The 18688-nt window shown below is 34.8% G+C and overlaps 1 protein-coding gene and 1 long non-coding RNA gene across 3 annotated transcripts; both read right to left on the bottom strand.

The window, feature by feature from the left end:
• Window positions 1–383: 383 nt before the first annotated feature.
• LOC116205625 lies at window positions 384–1606 on the bottom strand. 2 transcript variants are annotated; one of them, XR_004156542.1, is made up of 2 exons: window positions 1026–1606; window positions 384–742 (listed from the first exon to the last, which is right to left on the bottom strand). It is a non-coding gene; the product is annotated as an uncharacterized LOC116205625 (long non-coding RNA). The 2 variants fall into 2 exon arrangements; XR_004156543.1 differs by having other exon boundaries at window positions 1067–1606.
• Window positions 1607–5902: 4296 nt separating this feature from the next.
• Window positions 5903–16780, bottom strand: LOC116202531 (mechanosensitive ion channel protein 10-like). Its single transcript, XM_031534110.1, has 7 exons — window positions 16343–16780; window positions 15426–15921; window positions 13807–14210; window positions 7914–8037; window positions 7117–7410; window positions 6719–6921; window positions 5903–6314 (listed from the first exon to the last, which is right to left on the bottom strand). The coding sequence occupies exons 1-7, from the start codon at window positions 16666–16668 to the stop codon at window positions 6032–6034; spliced, it is 2130 nt and encodes a 709-aa protein (XP_031389970.1). The 5' UTR covers window positions 16669–16780; the 3' UTR covers window positions 5903–6031.
• Between the last annotated feature and the right edge of the window lie 1908 nt (window positions 16781–18688).

Here is an 18688-nt window from a genome sequence, read left to right as displayed (position 1 = left end):
TGATTCTGGCCGTTTCAGATGATCTGGCTCCATAAAAATTCAGGTTCAATAGCAGTCGATCTGGAGGATCTCTTGCTAGGATCAATCTCACCATGATAAGTCCAATAACAATAATCTGACTTGAATCCCTTTCAGTACAAATGCATCATTACTTCATTGGGTACTAACAAGGCTATACACTTGCAATTACGACATGGACATCTGATTTTGCCCTCCTCTTGATAATATTTTCGCTCCATAGCATGAGCAATGAATGTATCTACTCCATCGAAGAACTCTTGCCTAATGTCTCGTCGATTAAGATTATTCCTATTATACATCCATTCTCTATGTAGAGGGATATTCATCTAGGAACATAATGAAAACATATTTATATATGAATGTATAAAAACTAAAAAGTTTATTAATCAATAGCAATAAATATATAGCAAATATCAACTCAATCGGGATTACATATAATAAGGAATTGTAATTCTCCTTATTACTCTACAACAGTCAACAAGCAAAACCAAACATAATGGGAACACTTCACCCTTTCCCCAAAGCCCATCCTCCTTCTCCACATTTCTATCATGGCGACTAAGCTATGGTCATGTATAATCAATTCGACCTAAACATGAATCAATATTCTTAAACAACAAGTACGTGAAGCATATGAATAAGTATACTTCTTTTGATCATAATGCAACACACCTCTGATGAGTTCAACGACGATCAACGATGAGGAAAATCCACTTGTCACCTATAATTGAAACAATAAATCATAGATCACAAATAGTTAGAATTGATGGGCTAAAAATATAGTTGGAATTTCGAGCAAAAAGAAAAAAACTAATTATGTTTTTTTCCCTCAAAATTTCGATTATAAATACTGATATATATTGAAAATTAAATTTATATATTCACATATATATATATATATATATGAATACTTTCATTTATTCTAAATTATTTTATTAAATATATATTTAAAACTTTTAATACATAATAAGCAAATGTATTCAGAAAATATATTTATTTTTTACATGCAACAGAGTAGGGGCCGGAAGGGAATTAAGGTATGCACATCAGCTGGTGGCACACGCGCGCGAAGGTGGTCGCCGGGGGGCTGCTGGGGGCGTCAAGCTGCTGCTGCCTGCCCCATTATGGTGGCAGATCTGTCACTGGGCTGGCCGACTTGGGGAGGCAAGGGGCAGGTCGGAACTGCCTCTGCTTGCACTGTCATTGGGCTGCCCGACTGGGGGAGGCAGGGGGCAGGTCGGAGCTGCCTCTGCTTGCACTGTCACGGCAGGGTGTGCGCTACTGCTTGCATTGGTATTGGGGGCGTCAAGCTCCTATGTTACTCTCTCGCGCGGAGGAGAGACCTTACTGAGCTCAGATCTCAGCTCCGCCGCATGACAGCTAGCCGGGAAGAGAAAGAGAAACAGTGAGGTGGTGAAGGGATCAATCGATCGTCGAAGTTGTAGTGCAGCGCGGAGGAGAGTGGGCTTCGGATCAGTGCGGCGTGAGCGAGGGAGAGATCAATGGAGATGACAGAGCAATGAGGGCGAGCATGAACGAAAAGGAGCAGGCCAAGATGAGGGATAGCAGGTGTGAGAGAGTAATGGGGGAGAGAGACAAACAGTACAGCTAACGGTCAAATAATTTGATCTGATTTTTTTGTTTATCGAGGGAAAATCCCGACCAGTCTAAAATTATTAATTTTTTAAAGTATCGATCGATTTTCCCTCTCAAAGTAGCGGAAAAATTTTCTGGCGACTTTTCGAGGAAAAATCCCTCGATAATGTACTATTTTTTTTTATCAATTTAAACTGTTGACGACTTATCAAGGAAATTTTCATCGGTAAGTTACCTGAAGAAATTTTTGCTGATATACCGCTGGTAAGTCGTGGGAAAATTTTTCCGGCAGCTTATTGCCAGCAGTTGACATAAAATCGAGGGAAAATTATCGATGGAAATCCCTCGATAGATTTCCGTGGGTAATCACCGTAATTTTAGGTCAACTTTAATACTCCGTGAAAGAAGCTATGACACTTTAATTCATTCTCTATATACTAAATGTCCCATTAATAAAATCCTTTAATAATATAAAATTTAGTAGTATTAGTTTAAAAGGTGAGTACAACAATGAATTTTGAGACTACTAGACATTTGAGTAAAAATACTACACCTATAGTAAATTCTAGTACAATGTGAAGGAATCCATATTACTCCTATTCATTTTCCTTGTACTAAGTGTCACATTAACAAGTTATTGTAATTATATAAAATTTAGTAATATCAGTTCAAAAGGTCAGTACAAGAACGAATTTTTTAAGTAACAAGGTTTTGAAAAGAACCACCGCACCTACAATCGATCTAAGTACTACGCAAAAGGATGTATGGTACTCTAATTTCATTCTCTCTGTATTGAATGTCTGTCAAACAAAGTATTGTATATGAATAAAATTTAGTGCTATCAGTTCAAAAGGTCAATACAAGAATGAATTTTCAATGAACTAAGGCTTTGAAAAGAAGTACTCCACCAATTGTGGATTTTAATACTCCATGAAGAAATACCGTGTCTTCCAATTCATTCTCCTTGTACTAAATGCTTGAGTAACAAAGTCCTGTAAATGTATAAAATTTAGTACAATCAATTCAAAAGGTCAGGATATGAGTAAAATTTTAAAGTAAGAGGGCTTTGAATAAAAGTAATGCATGAATAGTCAATTTTAGTATTCCGAGAAGAAATGTGGTACTCTAATTTATTCTTCTTATACATTCTTCTTATACAAAACGATTAACAAATGATTATAATATATAAAAATCAAAAAGCGCGATGTGGCCGATCTATTTAAACTCGATTTTGGATCTCTTAACTCCACAACGAGTGTCCTTATAATTCCATTCAACGGATTTTGCAACATTTTTTTTTAATTGGATCAACTTCAAGGAATCATTTCAATTAGTCTATATTTTTTGTACATATTAATTAATCATTAAAATTCTTTCTTAAATAACGAAAATCTTAATCCGAGAATTGAAAAGGGTATTTCGAGATACCAAATTTTTTTTAGAGTTTTTTATAAAATTAACTTAAGTACGATGCATATTTTAAAGAGATAAACTTCTTTAAACTTGAATTTGTCATTTTTAAAGTAAAATAACATATTATCTTTATAGTTTTAATATTATTAATATTAATATTTTTGACTTTGGAAAATGCATTCGACTTTGTTTTCTATCAAATTTTCCTTGCAATGTACATGTTATCGCCTATTTACTATAAATCTATAAAATTTAATACTATCAGGGGAAAATTTTACTAGGATTTCCGATTTTGAATATAAATACTGCATTGATATAAGAGTTTAGTACTCCGCGAAGGATTGTATGGTTTTCCCTTTTATTTTCCTTGCACTAAATGTTTGAACAACGAAATACTATAAATCTATAAAATGTAGTAGTATCAATTAAAATGGTTAGTACGAACCCTACCACTCTAATTCAGAACGGATTTCAGGCAATAGAGATGTATAACTTGAGTATAGAAACTTCTATACTCGTTTTAGATGACTGCATTTTGTAATGAAGACTTCTATAAGTTTTCATGTATAAACTACTAAAATCGAGCGGGAATTTGGTACTCTGATTCACATTTGTTGAGAGGGTTTGGATGGAAATTGGCATAAAATTTAGGAATAGCTCGTAAAAATTCTGAATCATGACATGATGTTATTATATAAAATCCCTCGAAGAAAATATCAACCCTTCATATTACTTGAAAACATATGTTGACTCTTGGTGAATAAGAATAAGAGACACGGACAACATGCATTATTAGGAAATAGAGGATGCACATTCGTCCTCAAAGGAAAAGTATCTCTTGAGAATATGGCGACACTTGCTCTCCTTCTGCTATATTGCTATAAATAAGCAGAAACACCATTGCTAATAAAATTAATCTTTTAAAGCTCATATCTTTTATCAAAAAAGGGTATAGTGTAATAGCGCACGCTCTCGCTTGATAACTAAAAGGTTTTATGTTTGATACTCAGTGAGACTGGCCGTGCCTATTTATTAGTTATTAAGATTTGTATTATTGTACTATCTTGTAACCGAACGAGGGGGTTTGAAACACCATACACGCAAAAATAGATCACACAAATGCACCTTAAAAATAGTTCACGCAAGTTTACATTATGGAATAAGTAAAACATAGTGAATACGAGTACTCTTCCTACAAAGATCGACCTTGGCTTCTACCAAATACCAAAATTATGTCAGATTATCATTACCTAGACAGTTGAATTCAAGGGATCAAACTAACTAACAATACTAACAGAAAGCAAGTAAGTTAGATGGGATTAAAAATCAACGGTGATGGACCTAGATGTATAATTTTTCTTAAAAAAAATGTTCAAGTCATTTTTCTCTTCTAACACAATTGAATGAGGGGTTTGTTAATATTGGATTCTAACATCTTCTTGTGCCTCTTCTAAGCATTATAGGAACGTATTTTCTAATTAATAATTTCTCGCTTTATTTCTGGGCAAGACAACTAGCGAGAACCTATTACAAACCTATCCTATTTCCTATCCTTTTTGAGAATGATCCCGTCTTCCAGCCAAGACTTAGGCTATTCCTATCACGAGTAAATCTAAAGTTCTCCCGAGTCCATCTAAATTACCAAATGAACTCAAATTGGTGATCATATAATGAAAAGTATTACACACAAATAGAAACAGACAAACGTAATTCATTTAATAAGAGAACGAGAGAGTTCGCAACTATCAATCAACTGCTAACTGCCATTGTAACTGCTCTGATACCAACTGACGCAGCGTACACGCAAGTAACCTGTCACAGACCTGTTGATTCCGCAGAATACCGGAACTACGACCTTCAATCCCTATTGATTCTTCGAATATCTAGTAAATTGGCATCCAACTTGGATCGAATCCAAGAATTGGGCAAAGAGTACGAAAGCTTCAATTTTTATTGATAATCCAAAAGACAACTCCCCTAGCCCTAGGCCTTACATAAAGCTTAAATAGGGTTTAAAAAAAATCTAAATTGCATAAAAAGAAATAAACTTTTTTAAAATTGTAAAAACACCCAAATAACAATAAAATGCCCGTTTGAGGCCCGAACCGATGGAATTCGGCCAAAATCTCTTCTTTTCATAGCCAATGACTATGAGTTTTGCTCCGGAGGCCGTTTTCCTTGAGACAGGGTCGTCAAAACCTATTTTTCTCGAGATACCGATTTGCCATGTCTTCCGCCACATCACCTTAGGAAAAAGAAAATTAGTCTGTGCTAATAAAAAAGCAAACCACCATTCGAAATTGAAAGGACAACATGTAGACAAAGAAAAGTAATTGGAACTCGAAAGAAAGAATGACGACTAGTTTCCCAGTTCGAAGCCCGATTCCATCTTTTTGAACTCCTCTTGCTCGTACCATCTCCCCAAACTCCAGGTGGCTACTTGACAAAGAACCCTAAAAAGAGTCTCAAGCATCCGACTGAGCGGTAATAATATACGTACATATATGTGTATGTCAATAGTACGAAACTTGATAACGTTCACGAGCTTCTCTATCCTAATACCGGAAAGCTCGAGCTTGGCTTGCTTGAGTGGCAAACTCGTTTCCATCTTGATAAAATTGATCCAAAATTTGTTTTTGTTGAGTCAAGTTTGAACTGTTTCTGAATTGACCTAGCTCGGTTACAAACCTATTGCTTGTACTAACTTTCCACTGTAGAAAAATGGTGCATGCATGCATAGCAATGGTAGAATGAAGCACACATGGAGCTCGAGGACTGAAGTTCAACGAAAAATCACATAAATTAATTAGTATAGCTATTTTGCGTAAAGGGTGTCTGGCCTGCCAATTAGCTATCAATCTAGAGTTGTATGGATTATAACAAGAGCCATTCATCTCCCAAATTAATAGACAAAGCTACATGGATACATAATCAATTCACTTAGGCAAATTACATGAATCTTCTTATGCTGTAAACATACTGAGATGCAATTTTGCATAGATCATGGTTGTAATATTGGAGACCTACCAATAGGTCCGGTGGACATGTTAACTTGTGAAAGATGAATTTCCTGTGGCAGGAGATGGTACTTGATGCCCAAGTTCTCGAAAATCTTCTTGAGTTCCAAAATGAGATCGGACATTCTGTTGTTCCTCTCCCCATAGTTCTGATGGTTCATGGTGTGCTGCACGCAAAGAGCCATTTTCATCTTGTCTACATTTTCTATCTCCTTCACGATCAACGAATGCTTCGGACTCCAGTGCTTTGGCTTGCTCTCGATATACCTGCATATATCAAAAGTTGCAGAATATGTTGGTGAAACACTATGGCATTATCTAGGTGTTTATCGGACCAAATGGCGAATAAGCATCAGATTGTGAAAATGGCCCCACAACATCAAATTTGTAGGTTAGACCGACATCCCATTCATCTAGTGACTTGAGGAGAAATAATTCGGACAAATTAACCAAGTTGAAATAGATGTTTCCTCTATGAAAAAACCTAGCAGATCATAAGGTCCCTTTTCGTTTTTCAGGCTAGGAAGTTCCATCAGTTCTTGCAACTCTACGAATTGTAATGCACATGACATTATTGACTGGAATTTTTGTATTCAGTCTATGTATAACTAGGTAGAAGACGAGCGCCTTGCCAATATATGGAGTAGAGGAACATGATGAGAATAACTTACACTTGTATAGCTTTCCTGAGGGCATTAATATCATCAGTGGATGTCGAGGCATCGATGGTGAAATTAATAGTGTCTGCCATGTCAGGGCTTCTCCTAAAGTTGCTTATCGGCTTTGTGAGGAGAACAGAGTTCGGGTAGTAAATCTTCTCCATATCATATCTCAGAAACACTGTTGTCAAAATGTTCATCTCTTCTACAATCATCTGTTTGAGGAAAAAATTATTATTAGGAAAAAAAAAACTACTTAAACTATCCTTTGCACTTTCCCTTGTTTTTTCATGAAATGCGATTCTTGCTGTTGTTTAAATTGAAAAACAAGTCATTGCCGGCAATTTTTAATATTTTTGAATGTCTAGGCACACATATATACATGTGTCTAGTTGTTGATAAAACCTCACCTGAACGTCGTCAATGACACAGCGATCACCGACATCGAAGGGGTGCATCACGAAGACGAAAACGATGGACTCGAAGATAGTTTTGCAGGTGTTTTGGAACATGAAACCCACCAAAAGAAGCTGAGAGGTCACCACGAATATCACCTTTGACGTAGCCAACCCCATTACTAGGAGGGACACCACAAATATGATAATAATTGCAATTGCACTGGCCAGCTTATGTAGTTGTTGCACTGCAGTCTTTGTATCATTCAAGGAGTGCGCCAACGCCTTTCTCTCAAAACATGCGTGTACCTTTCAATTTCCGACACATAAATACAACCACCATATCATTAGTACGAAAACACTTACATGGAAACAATGCTTCAAATTCGAACGTCCCTCGTTTCTGTTTGCTTGCTTCAAGAACATGCATGTATGTACACATATCAAAGTGATTAAGTAACATAATTTTGGAATCCAAGTGCCAATTTTTACATATATATCATTTTGTCCTATATATTGGCATGGAAATTAGCCTAAAATGTGATATTTATTTAGTTTAATATTTATTGGTAGGCTTATTTAGGTTAATATTGATCTTAATTATGAGAGCGATTGAATAGGTCTGGTGACGCTCTATCCTTTCCCAAAATCCCAAGATTCTTTTCTTTTGATGAATAATATTCTAAGATTCTGGGTTTGTTAATAATGGCCCTTGCCCTTGGACCTCATAATTAGAACAACAACAGTAATAACAACAATAACAATAACAGCAATAGTAGTTGTAATAATATAATAAAATATATTATTCTTACCACCCAATTTCTGAAGGATGACTTTCTAATTCTTCCAGTCTCAAGAGCTCCTTCAAAGGTTGGAAATATCGTGTGAACCTCTTCTCTCCTCAAGAAATTGAGCAGATCTTGCTCTTCTATATATCTATTACAAGATCAAGAATGCAAAATATAATCTGTGAACATTCAGGAGGTCATACTCAATGAAGCGAAAACAAGTGACTTGTCTCTTCTTTTCAAGTTCTCTCTAGCTTGAATCACCTTGTAAATTGTATTGAACTAATCACGTAGAACTGTCACATGCTTTTTCAGTGAGACGATTGCTAAAAGTTTTAGAAATATTAAACAAGTCCAATCATAGTTACATCTCACCTCCATTTGAAATAGCAAAGTTCTATATATGTTCAATTCACGCCAATAAGGCTACTTTTATCTCTTTATTTTCATTTCTCCCATCTTCATTAGACACATGAAACTCCTTTATTTAAGAAAATAATTAAAAGGAAAATGATGAAATTGATTGAGAAGAGTACTGAGTATGCTCCTTGCATCAAGATCTCGCGTTCAAACCTCACCCAAATGTTATAGGAATAGTTTCTATTAATGCGCTGGGACCTAAGAGTAGCCTTTTTAAGAAACTGATCAGATTCGGGCTTTGGCTACCTGACTCAAACCCCCCCGGAAAAAAAAAAGAAAGAAAAATCAGATTTAGGCTTAGTTTGGCAGTACTAAGCTAATAATAAGTGCTGAAAGACATATACTTGGAATAAGTGTAGATTCTCATAAATTGTAAAAGTTGTAATTCAAATCCATGCTCAAAGTTTCTGAAATTGTTGGATGTACCTATGAAATACTTGGCAATATCGCATTGAATTACTTTTGGGTGCGAATTAATTTGAATGTAAAAATCATCAATCTATATATAAATTAGACCATAACGTATAATTTATTGTTTATATTATTATAAATCAGAAGAAACAAATTCTAATCTTTTAGTTGTTCTTACATAACAATTGCAAACTGAAAAATAAAACAAAATAAAAATCTTCTTTGATTATATGTTACGCTGTTTTATTTTTATTTTTTATTTTTGCTGAAGATTATATGTTATGCTGTTAGATATAAATAATCGCAGTTTAGTCATTTTACCAATATGACTACAACTATATTAAAACATGAATCTTCTTTTCAATTTCTAAATAGAGCATCCTCTTGAGAACGAACCCTAATATTATAATGAAGAGTCATTATCACCGTTATAATTATTTCGTTTTATTTTAAAAAGATATGAATATTCTTATTATTTTGTTTTTCAACAAGAAAACGTGGTTCCTTGATTATTTTCGTTTGGGAGTATTGTTGTTGAAATATAAGTACTGAATTTATAATTGTTGAAAAATAAGTGCTGATTTTATAATAAACAAAAACATTTGTGAGGTAACAATTGAAAATTGTTGAAAGTAAAAAAAAAACAATTATTAATACTTGAAACAAAATAAGCAGAAGAAGATTTTATAAGCACTTATTAACCTGCTTGAAAAAAATCACGTTTGTAACTGTAATGTCGACGCAAATCATAGTTTCAAAAACTCTCACCAAACACCAAATCTATTTAAGATTATAAGAAAAAGTGATTATGAAACCTTCCACCGCACTCCTAAACGAACTCTTCATCAGATAGTGGATTTCACCACAAATACCACATGTTTCTATTGAAACAATAAAATGCTCAAATAACAAATAAAAGTAATTTTTATTATATATTATTCTATAGTATATCAAATTATACTTAAATATGCATTGACCATTTTTATTCTTAAATAAAATGATAATTTATCCTTCTAAATAAATTTTCACCTATTTTTCATGCTAAGTGTCTATTCGTGGTACTTTCAATTTGTGAATTTTTTTTGGCAAATTCTTTACGAGTTTGGATTGAAAAAGAATGAATAAGTCCATATATGTATATTGGTTAGGCTTGGATTGGAGTTGAATGAAATAATATAATAGGGCATATATGAAAAGCAAATTGTAGCTGGCGGACCAAGAGTTGACTTTGAGAAGACCGTTGTGGCCCCAAAACTAGGGCTGTGCGAATTCCGATAACCGAACCATTCCACAAAATCGTCTCGTACTGAATCGAAAAAAATCGAACTAATTGGTTACTAGAAATATTTGGTTCAGGATTTCAAAACGAAAATCAGTTACGGAATGGTTATGGTTTTCGAAATTAGAAAATCGCGGTTGTCAGTCCCGCCCCGAATATATATATTTATAAAATTATTATATATATATATATATTGTATATGAAATTTGGAAATTTTAATTTAATAGAAGGTCAAGAAGTGAGATAAAGAGTATAAAATTTCTAATTCCAATTTTAGATGGACTCTTTTTAAAATTTTCCTTTATTTATGAATGTTGTTCAACTGATTTTTTTAGTATTTGTGGTAAGTGGATGAATGAAACTCAATGAAATCATAAATTTGGATTTTTTTAAACAGATTTTTCTATATCAGTTCGCTTTAGTTAATCGAACCGTAAAACCAATTATTTTTTGGATGATTTTCTTTCTCTAATTCAGTTTCGATTACGGTTACGGTTAATAAAATTATTGTCAAGCGAGAGTATATTACTATATTGCACTCCTTTCTTCAGAAAAATATGTACTCAATAAGTACCTAATTTTTTTTGTCTTTTTATTTTCTTATTCAGTGGACAATTGTTTTTTTTCTTTTTATCTTATGCAGAATACAGGATCCATTCCCCCGATATGGAAAGCAAGATGACCAATACAGACAAATATGATCAAAGAGAGCATAGCGCAATGGCTCATGTTCTGATTGGATAATTAAGAGGTTTCATGTTTGATATCCTGTGGGATTACTCGTTTCCCTTTACAGTTTTTAAAATTTCTATTTCATCGCACTAAGTTCATAAGCCTCTCTTATATCCGAAAAGAAAAATAACTTCAGGCAGCTGTTGCACCAAATGGTTCACTACTAGGAGAGCTATCTCCTTATCTTTGGGTATTCATTTTCTTTCCTCGGTTCCTAATAGTTTAGGCTCATTGTTGATTCTCTTCGGGTGTTAGCTTCGCATCTATCCGCAAAAAAAAAAAAGAAAAAACAAAAAACAAAAACAAAAACAAAAAGCCTTTATAGTCAGCCAATATAATATATCTATGTGGTTGTTTTTCCTTTTCTTTTGTCCTCGGTGGAAAGTAACATCAATGATCTCAAGGACAACGCAATCCATGCTTCTTGTTAATGGTGGTCCCTTCTCCCAGCTTTGTTTTTTACCCCTTTATTATGCTACAAAAACATATATAATCTAAATAGAAATTTTTAGGTATTACATTAAAAAAGAGAGTACGTGGATTCGATACTTAGTGAGACTATAAATTTCTACTTTGAGTATTAAGAATAGGTGTAATATGTGGGTATGCATCTCTTTCTTATCCCGAATGATATATATCATATCTTTTCCTGAGAAGTCTATATTTTCTTTCAAAGTTGAAATTAGAAAAACAGATCTCCTACCCTACCATACAGCAGAGAGCGAATTAGCATGCACCTTTGAATATTTCAACATTCAACATGCTTGCTATTCTTAGTGCTCTTACTTCCCTCTATTTGGTCTACATGATGCTAATACCTTAACGATAGTGAGCGGGGAAAAAAAATGTGTCAGGTGAGAAGAAGAGAAAATTTTCTACTTTTCTTTGCATTTTCTTGAAAAAACTAAAAAAAAATGAAAAGAAAATTTTATATTAAGAAAAGCGGACTTTTGCATCTTTTTTTTCTCTTGGTATTCTAGTATTTGGAAGCCTAACAGACCCTAACTAATCCAGTTTAAGTTGGATCGGCTCAAAAAGGGGGTGAAATTCTCACAGTATGGATTTTCTCCATTTACAAAATTCGAACTTAAAACCTTATTTGAGGGAAGCAAGAGACAAATAGCTTCAATTAACTCATGTTGGTCGGCTTTTGTACTTTGGAATATAAGAATTTGAGGCTTCCACCGATTCACGGGGCCCTTATTCTCCAAAATTTTATCTTCCTGCTTGTATGCAAATTTAGAAATTAATTTATTCAGCACCCCACCTACATGCATTTTCTTGAATTTTTATTTTAATTATTTAACTATATTTTTGTGACTTTTACTGAGTTTATTCATGTTTTTATACATACCATTATATTTCTGCTCTTACTATACATTGTTATAATTGTGGTAATGTGTACTATATCTCAGTGGGTTAATAATAAAAGAAAAGCACAATTTTTTTTACATTTTACTAATTCTAGCACAAGCTTTTTTTTTAACCTAAAAATGTACAAACTTTCGATTTGATAATAATTATAGCATGGTGTCAAATTTTCCATTAATTTGGACGGAATTGAGGCCACAGAGGGTGCCGACGACCCCAATTGGGGGAGGAAGCCGGCTAACCCAATCAGGGGTGATGGCTGGGGTCGTGATTTCACCCGCTGTAATAGGGAGAATCCCCAACTTGAGGGTTCTCCCGATTTTGTGGGGTGGGGACTTCCATTCCGGCCACCACCCCCACGATTGGGGTCGTCGGCGCCCTCCTTTCTGATTGGGATTGTCGGTGTCCTCTGTGGCCTCGATTCCACCCAAATTAATGGAAAATTTGATGCCGTACTATAATTGTTTGGGTTAGGAACGACGAATCTCTTTATGATAAACACGATAATCGAATGTTTGTGCATTTTTAGATTAACGAAAAAAGTTTGTGCTAGAATTATTAAAACGCGTAAAGTTTGTAAATTTTTTTTTTGTTATTAACTCTACATCAATAGATTAGCTTTTTAAAGGCCCTGTTGTTTGCATGCGTCATAATTCAACTCGTCAAGTGTACTTGTATAGTCTGCGCAATTATACGTAGTTGGTGGTTAGATCATGACTATAATTTCTCCTTTTTTTTTCTCTGGTTAATCTTTCATACTATAGCTTCGATCTTTATTGGTTTGATATTTTTTTATAGTAAGTATAATTAAACAATTTTCTTACTATATTGTTATTCGAAATAGAGTTTTATGATATGCCAGAAGTTAAGAAAACAATAGTGTATTTGTATATAGAAGAACAGATTAATTAGGAAACGATACGAAAAATAAAGATAAAAGAGACAAATAGCTTTCAAACATGCTCAAAGCTTTTATAGATGAAAAGTGGCAAAAAGGCTTCTGAGCAAAAGGGCTTCTAACGTTGATATATAAGAACACGGGAAGTTCTTTGAGATTGAGATAGTTCGGTAACAATTCATTCTGCTGCAAACCCTACAAACAAGTCACATGAAAGGCCGATGATGATTTGCCACTAGAAAAAGTTTATAAAGGGATCAATTATGTTTGTAAATTTGTTGACATGCACGACATGACAGCACATACACACCCGTGCCCGTGCGCGCATTTGATACTTATAAATTATATTGTGATGAATTTCACACCCACATGAATCACAATATTATTTATGTGGTGGTGAAATCCAACACGTGATTTATTTGGATGTCAAATCCATCGCAATATAATTTATAAATATTATATGACATGGGTACCGATGTGTATGGGTTGTCAATTAGTTTGTTTAGTTATATATATATATATATATATATTTGCTTACATTAGAGTTTTGTGAATTCAATATAATAAAATGTAAATTCTTATAATTAATAAGAGGATGCAAATCTTTTCACGATAAATATTAAACTTGAAACCTTTAATTATCAGCTGAGTGTGCACGCCTTTATGCTATGCCTTTTTATTTAACCTCATATCGTTCATTAACTGAAAAACAAGAATTATGTTGATCATCTGACTTCAAATTTTTATTTTATAGGCACAATTATTATACTTCAAATTCCAATTGGTGATTGAGAAAGAGGACATACTTGGCGCCGGGCTTGGCAACGTTCTTGAAAATGCGTTGAGCGCAGCTCCGGGCCTCCCATTCGCTGTTGATCTCTGCCTCTGCCTTGCCGAAGTCGTCCACCGTCCTTGAGATGGTTGACAGCCCCGACTGCCTGATGTAGTTCACAAGCCGCCTCACGCTCCAGGCTGAGGCCCGCCTTTGCTTGCTCAACTTCTTGAGCCTCTCCATGTCAATTCTTTTTGACCCCATCCGCGCCGGCATCGACTTCGACTGCTGCAGGAGGCGACGGTGAGCCTCCTCTGCCCGTTCTCTCTCCGCCTCATCCAGCGGCGGGCCCGAGAGGGTGTCCAGGATGTAGTGGTGGAACACGCTCTCCTTCATTCGGTCGAAGAACGTGGCGACGTGGAACGACGAGGCCAGCACCTAATCATTTGATACACAAACGAAAAAAACAAGCAAATTATCCAACAAAAGAAAAAATGCAAATTCAAGAGCTCTTCCACCATCATTTTGACAATATCAATAATTTTTCTTTTCGATATAAACCATGATATCTGAAAACCCAATTGGATCCCGACTAATCCAATCGAACCGGTACGGCCCACTAAGGGATAAAGTTATCCCAGTTTAGATTTGCTGCATTCACAAAAACTCGAACCCGAGATCTTACTTAATTGGAATAAATGCCGAACCGCTTGAACCAACTAAAAGAAAAATGCAAATTGAAAAGCTCTTCCACCATCATTTTGACAATATCAATAATTTATTTTGGTATATTAAATCTGTAAAGAAAATTTTTCAGTCTAACATGATATCATAAAAAACTCAAAGTGTACTCACTAATTCGATTCGAGTCGGGTTGGTTCACTAAGGGTTAAAACTCTCATAGCATAAATTTCTCTATTTATAAAACTCGAATTTGAGACTTTTAAAATGAACAAATGCCAAATCACTTAAATCATGTCCTGTTTGTAGTTCTATAAAGAAACTTACTCTTGAATATGAAAAATTTACAAAAACAAAAATGTACATATAGCTCACAAATAGTTTCTTTGATAGCATCCTCGAAGTTATCAGGGAAAAAAAATCCTAAACATTAGATAATTTATTTGACCTTGGTAATTTACTTGTACTCCGAAAAATCTAGTGTGCAACTAAATAATGACTTTTATATATTGTGTACCGGAAATTAATCATGTTCAAGATTATTGGGTCCAAACATTCACTAAGTGTATGAAAAACACCGCTAACTATGTTTGCGAAAAAGAAAGAAAGAAAGAAAGAAAGAAATGCAGTTTGAAAATTTAAAACGCCTAGTAAAAATACAATTTAAAGGTTGAATACTTTTATAATTTCTTTCCAAAATGTAAAATATTGAGAGAGTAACTCGTGGTATTTATACTATTTCTCTCTAGAGGATATATATATATATATATATATATACGAACCAGATGCGAGTCGTTGCGGTTTGCTTTCTCCGTTTCAATTTTCTCTCCTACATAAATCTCCTTCTAAACTTAAGTTCCTTCAAATTAGGCAAAGAAAAATATTTAAAATGCCCAGGATTATGAGATTTATAATGTATTTTACACCTAGCTAAGCTAAGAGCTGTAAAGTAATATTTAGTGACGCACTAACCTTGACAAACAAAATCTTGAGGAGCCATATGGTTGCCCCGATAAGCACCGCTATTAAAGCCCTAAAGAGTTTCTGCAAGACTTTGTGGTGCTTGTGAACATTAGGGAACAAGATAACCCAAGATGCTAAGACCAAGCCCAACCACGCACAGTTTTGGAAGCTTTTGCGGAGTCCGTAAACAAAGTACAGGACCTTCTCCCTCAGCATGAAGTTCCTCTCAATGAGAAACACGATTAATGCAACGAGCCACCCCGACACAAGCCGCCCGCAGAACGTCACCATAACCATCAGGCACCACTTCCAAATCTTCATGCCCCAAACAACCTCTCTTTGAAGTGAATCTAGGGTAAGGGAACAAATCAAGCAAGTCATGATTGTGAGGAAGAGAATCCATTCCAAGAGCACTCTTTTGTTCAATTTCTTTTTCCTCCTCCTCCTCTTTCCATGCTTCCCACCTCTGGTGTCCTCGACTATTTCAGCATCTTCATTGTCGTACCTGTCACATGTTTAGATTAAACGTATGAGATATGCATCATGCGCGTTGGCATATATATTAACAACTCATCATAAGACAAAGCTAATGCGAAAAGCTAGCTGACGCTTTTCCGGCGTATCCTCAGCCTACTGTTTGAGGTGACTGATCTAAGCAGTCGAATGTTGGATTCAACTTTGGAGGATGCTAATTAACTATTCTGACTGATTTTCGACGGTATCTTTCCTTGGAAATGAGGTAAACTCCTGTAGTGGGAAGGAGTTCATCACTATTAGAATCTTTCCAAGTACGCTAACAGTCCTTTCCAATATAATATATCCTCACCACGCAGTAACAATTAGCAAAGGGATCAGAAAGCTAAGAACACCAACTGACTATATAAAAATGAAACAAGATTAGAAGTATATACAGATTCGAACTGTACCAGTCATCGTCAGTGTCAGATGATGAAGAAGAGTCATCAAGCAAATGTTGTGATTCTCTTTCCTCAGAGTATTCGGGGATAGAACTCGGATAGTTGACCATAACAGCCTCGTCGAAGCGAGACTTGGGCTTCGAGAAGTTGAGGCGGCGGAGGGTTTTGGTTCTCGATATGGTTGCATTTGTTGGATCAATATAGTTGTTGGATTCTGATGAGGGAATGGATTTAACATTTTTTTGGTCCATGACTAATATCACATGCTCATTGGTGTTAATGCTGTTGCTCTTCTGGTACTCGTGATCATGAGCTCTGTTGTGGGCAAGCTCCATGAGAACTTTAATGTTTTGGAACCTAAGAGATAGAAGAGAGAGAGAGAGAGAGAGAGAGAGAGAGAGGAATTTCAGTGAAGATCAAGAGGGTGAAGCGAAACTTGCTGCGGAGTGGGCAGACTACCATGAATCTTGAATCTATATATATTGGGAAATTTTCGAATTATACATGCATGTGTACTTATATACTATCATCCTTTTTGAGTGTATTTACGTGGGATCCATATTTATGATCCATTTATATTATATCAATAATAAAAAACTTATGGCATGTGATATATCCATGTACAGTAGGACATCCGTCTGTATTGAGAAGATGAAGCTTTAGAAAAAGTGCATATTTTAGCATAGTGGCGTGCACCTTCGCTTAATAATCAAGAGATTCTAGATTCGATTTTTGTAGTGAAACTAACCGTGCTCTTTTATTAGCTATTAGGATTTATAAACTTTTTAATTATAAAGAAGACTCATGGGTCCAAGAATGGAACAAGAATTTTCTTTCAACGATGGCAAAGTAATGAACTGCAAATATTACTTCTTATAGTCAAAATATAGGGGCAAAATTGAGGCAAGGTTGGATGAAAAAAATAGATAGCTTTAAATTTTGGGAGGATAATGTATGGGTAAAGTTTTAAAACTCTAGTTTTGGGGCAAAACATGAGGAGAAGCTTTGCCCTCGCACGGTGATAAATAAAAAAAAGAAAAAAGGATAAGTATATTTTTAGGAGGAGCATTAAGGAAGATTTTTATATACGTACTCAACAGTGAAAAATCTTCTTATCTACGTACTCACAAATGATATCCACTGTAATTCCTGCATCTTGAGACGTTTATTAAATAGGAGCATTAGGAGGATCTTTACGAATGCTTTGCCAGAAGATTAATTTTGGACATGTATGGGAGCTATCAAGGTTGGAGGTTGCATTTCTTGAGGAAATTAGTTGGTACAGAACCTTTCACGGATCTAAGAGCATGATGAAAAAGTTACAACAATAAAAGAAAATCTTTTTTATTTTATAATAATATTATACAAACTGTCAATTTAACGTTAAAATTTTATTGATGTGATCGCCTACTTGTCAAGTTATTGTCAAGTTATGATGAGATCGATTGCAATGACTCTTTTTTCTTTTGACGGAGTTGCAGCTATGGACAGAAAAGTTCAGATTCCATTAGACAAATTAATCTAAGCAAGAGAGAGAGAGTTTTGACGATTCCCTTAAAGCATTTGGAGAGAAAGCTAGGATTCGTTTCCTCCCGTGTATTGTAAGTTATCTTCATCTAATGCACCATTTGAATTTATGTAGTATTCATTTGATTTTCCTTTTTCAGTTTAGATGCCATGAAATATTAGGTTTTATTTCAAAATGCACATTCTGTCTACATGTCTTTAGTTAATGCCTTTTGGGAGTGCAACGCCTCCACCATTTGACGGTAATGATGAGCCTGATGCGCATGTGCCGTTTTGTTGGTAGGAGATGAGTCCGATGAGTTCACCATCGAGTACCATTATGGTGGAAAAGTAAACACATACTGTTTCCATGCAATTCAATGCCTTGAGCATAAATCAAATTCAATAAGTTGATGATAACTATTAAATTTTACTTAAAAATTTTTAAAAAATATTTTATATTTAGCCCATGGAAACCTTTATTGCTAACCTTATATCTACGGTTCATTAGGCACAATTTTTCTTTTCCGACTAAATAGAAGTCCGTGCGTCTAGTGGGATTTACGGGAAGAAGAAATAAATGGTACGGGAAGTTATACTAATGAAAATTAAACCTAGAAAATTTCATTCTCAATAGAGAATGAGGATAGTTGCACTAAATCTCTTTTCTGTTTGTTTGACTGAATTTGAAGAAAAGATAAATTAGAAGTTTTACGTGATTAATGCTATATTAATAATTTAAAGTTTGTGCATAAATACGTCTCGGTCTGTTTTTTGGATAATAATCCAACTTTACCCAACTCAACTCTATTTTTCCTCAAATTCAATAATATAATCATTACTGTTATT

The sequence above is a fragment of the Punica granatum genome, chromosome 4, assembly GCF_007655135.1.
Source record: "Punica granatum isolate Tunisia-2019 chromosome 4, ASM765513v2, whole genome shotgun sequence".
Taxonomy (NCBI): domain Eukaryota; kingdom Viridiplantae; phylum Streptophyta; class Magnoliopsida; order Myrtales; family Lythraceae; genus Punica; species Punica granatum.
This window is presented reverse-complemented; position numbering and strand designations above follow the sequence as displayed.

Coding starts and splice junctions, on each gene's coding strand:
- LOC116202531 (XM_031534110.1), bottom strand. CDS start 16,668: ATGGAGCTTGCCCACAACAGAGCTCATGATCACGAGTACCAGAAGAGC. Junction 7,411..7,913: donor CATCCTTCAGAAATTGGGTG/GTAAGAATAATA, acceptor GGAAATTGAAAG/GTACACGCATGTTTTGAGAG. Junction 6,922..7,116: donor GTGTCATTGACGACGTTCAG/GTGAGGTTTTAT, acceptor TTCCTCAAACAG/ATGATTGTAGAAGAGATGAA.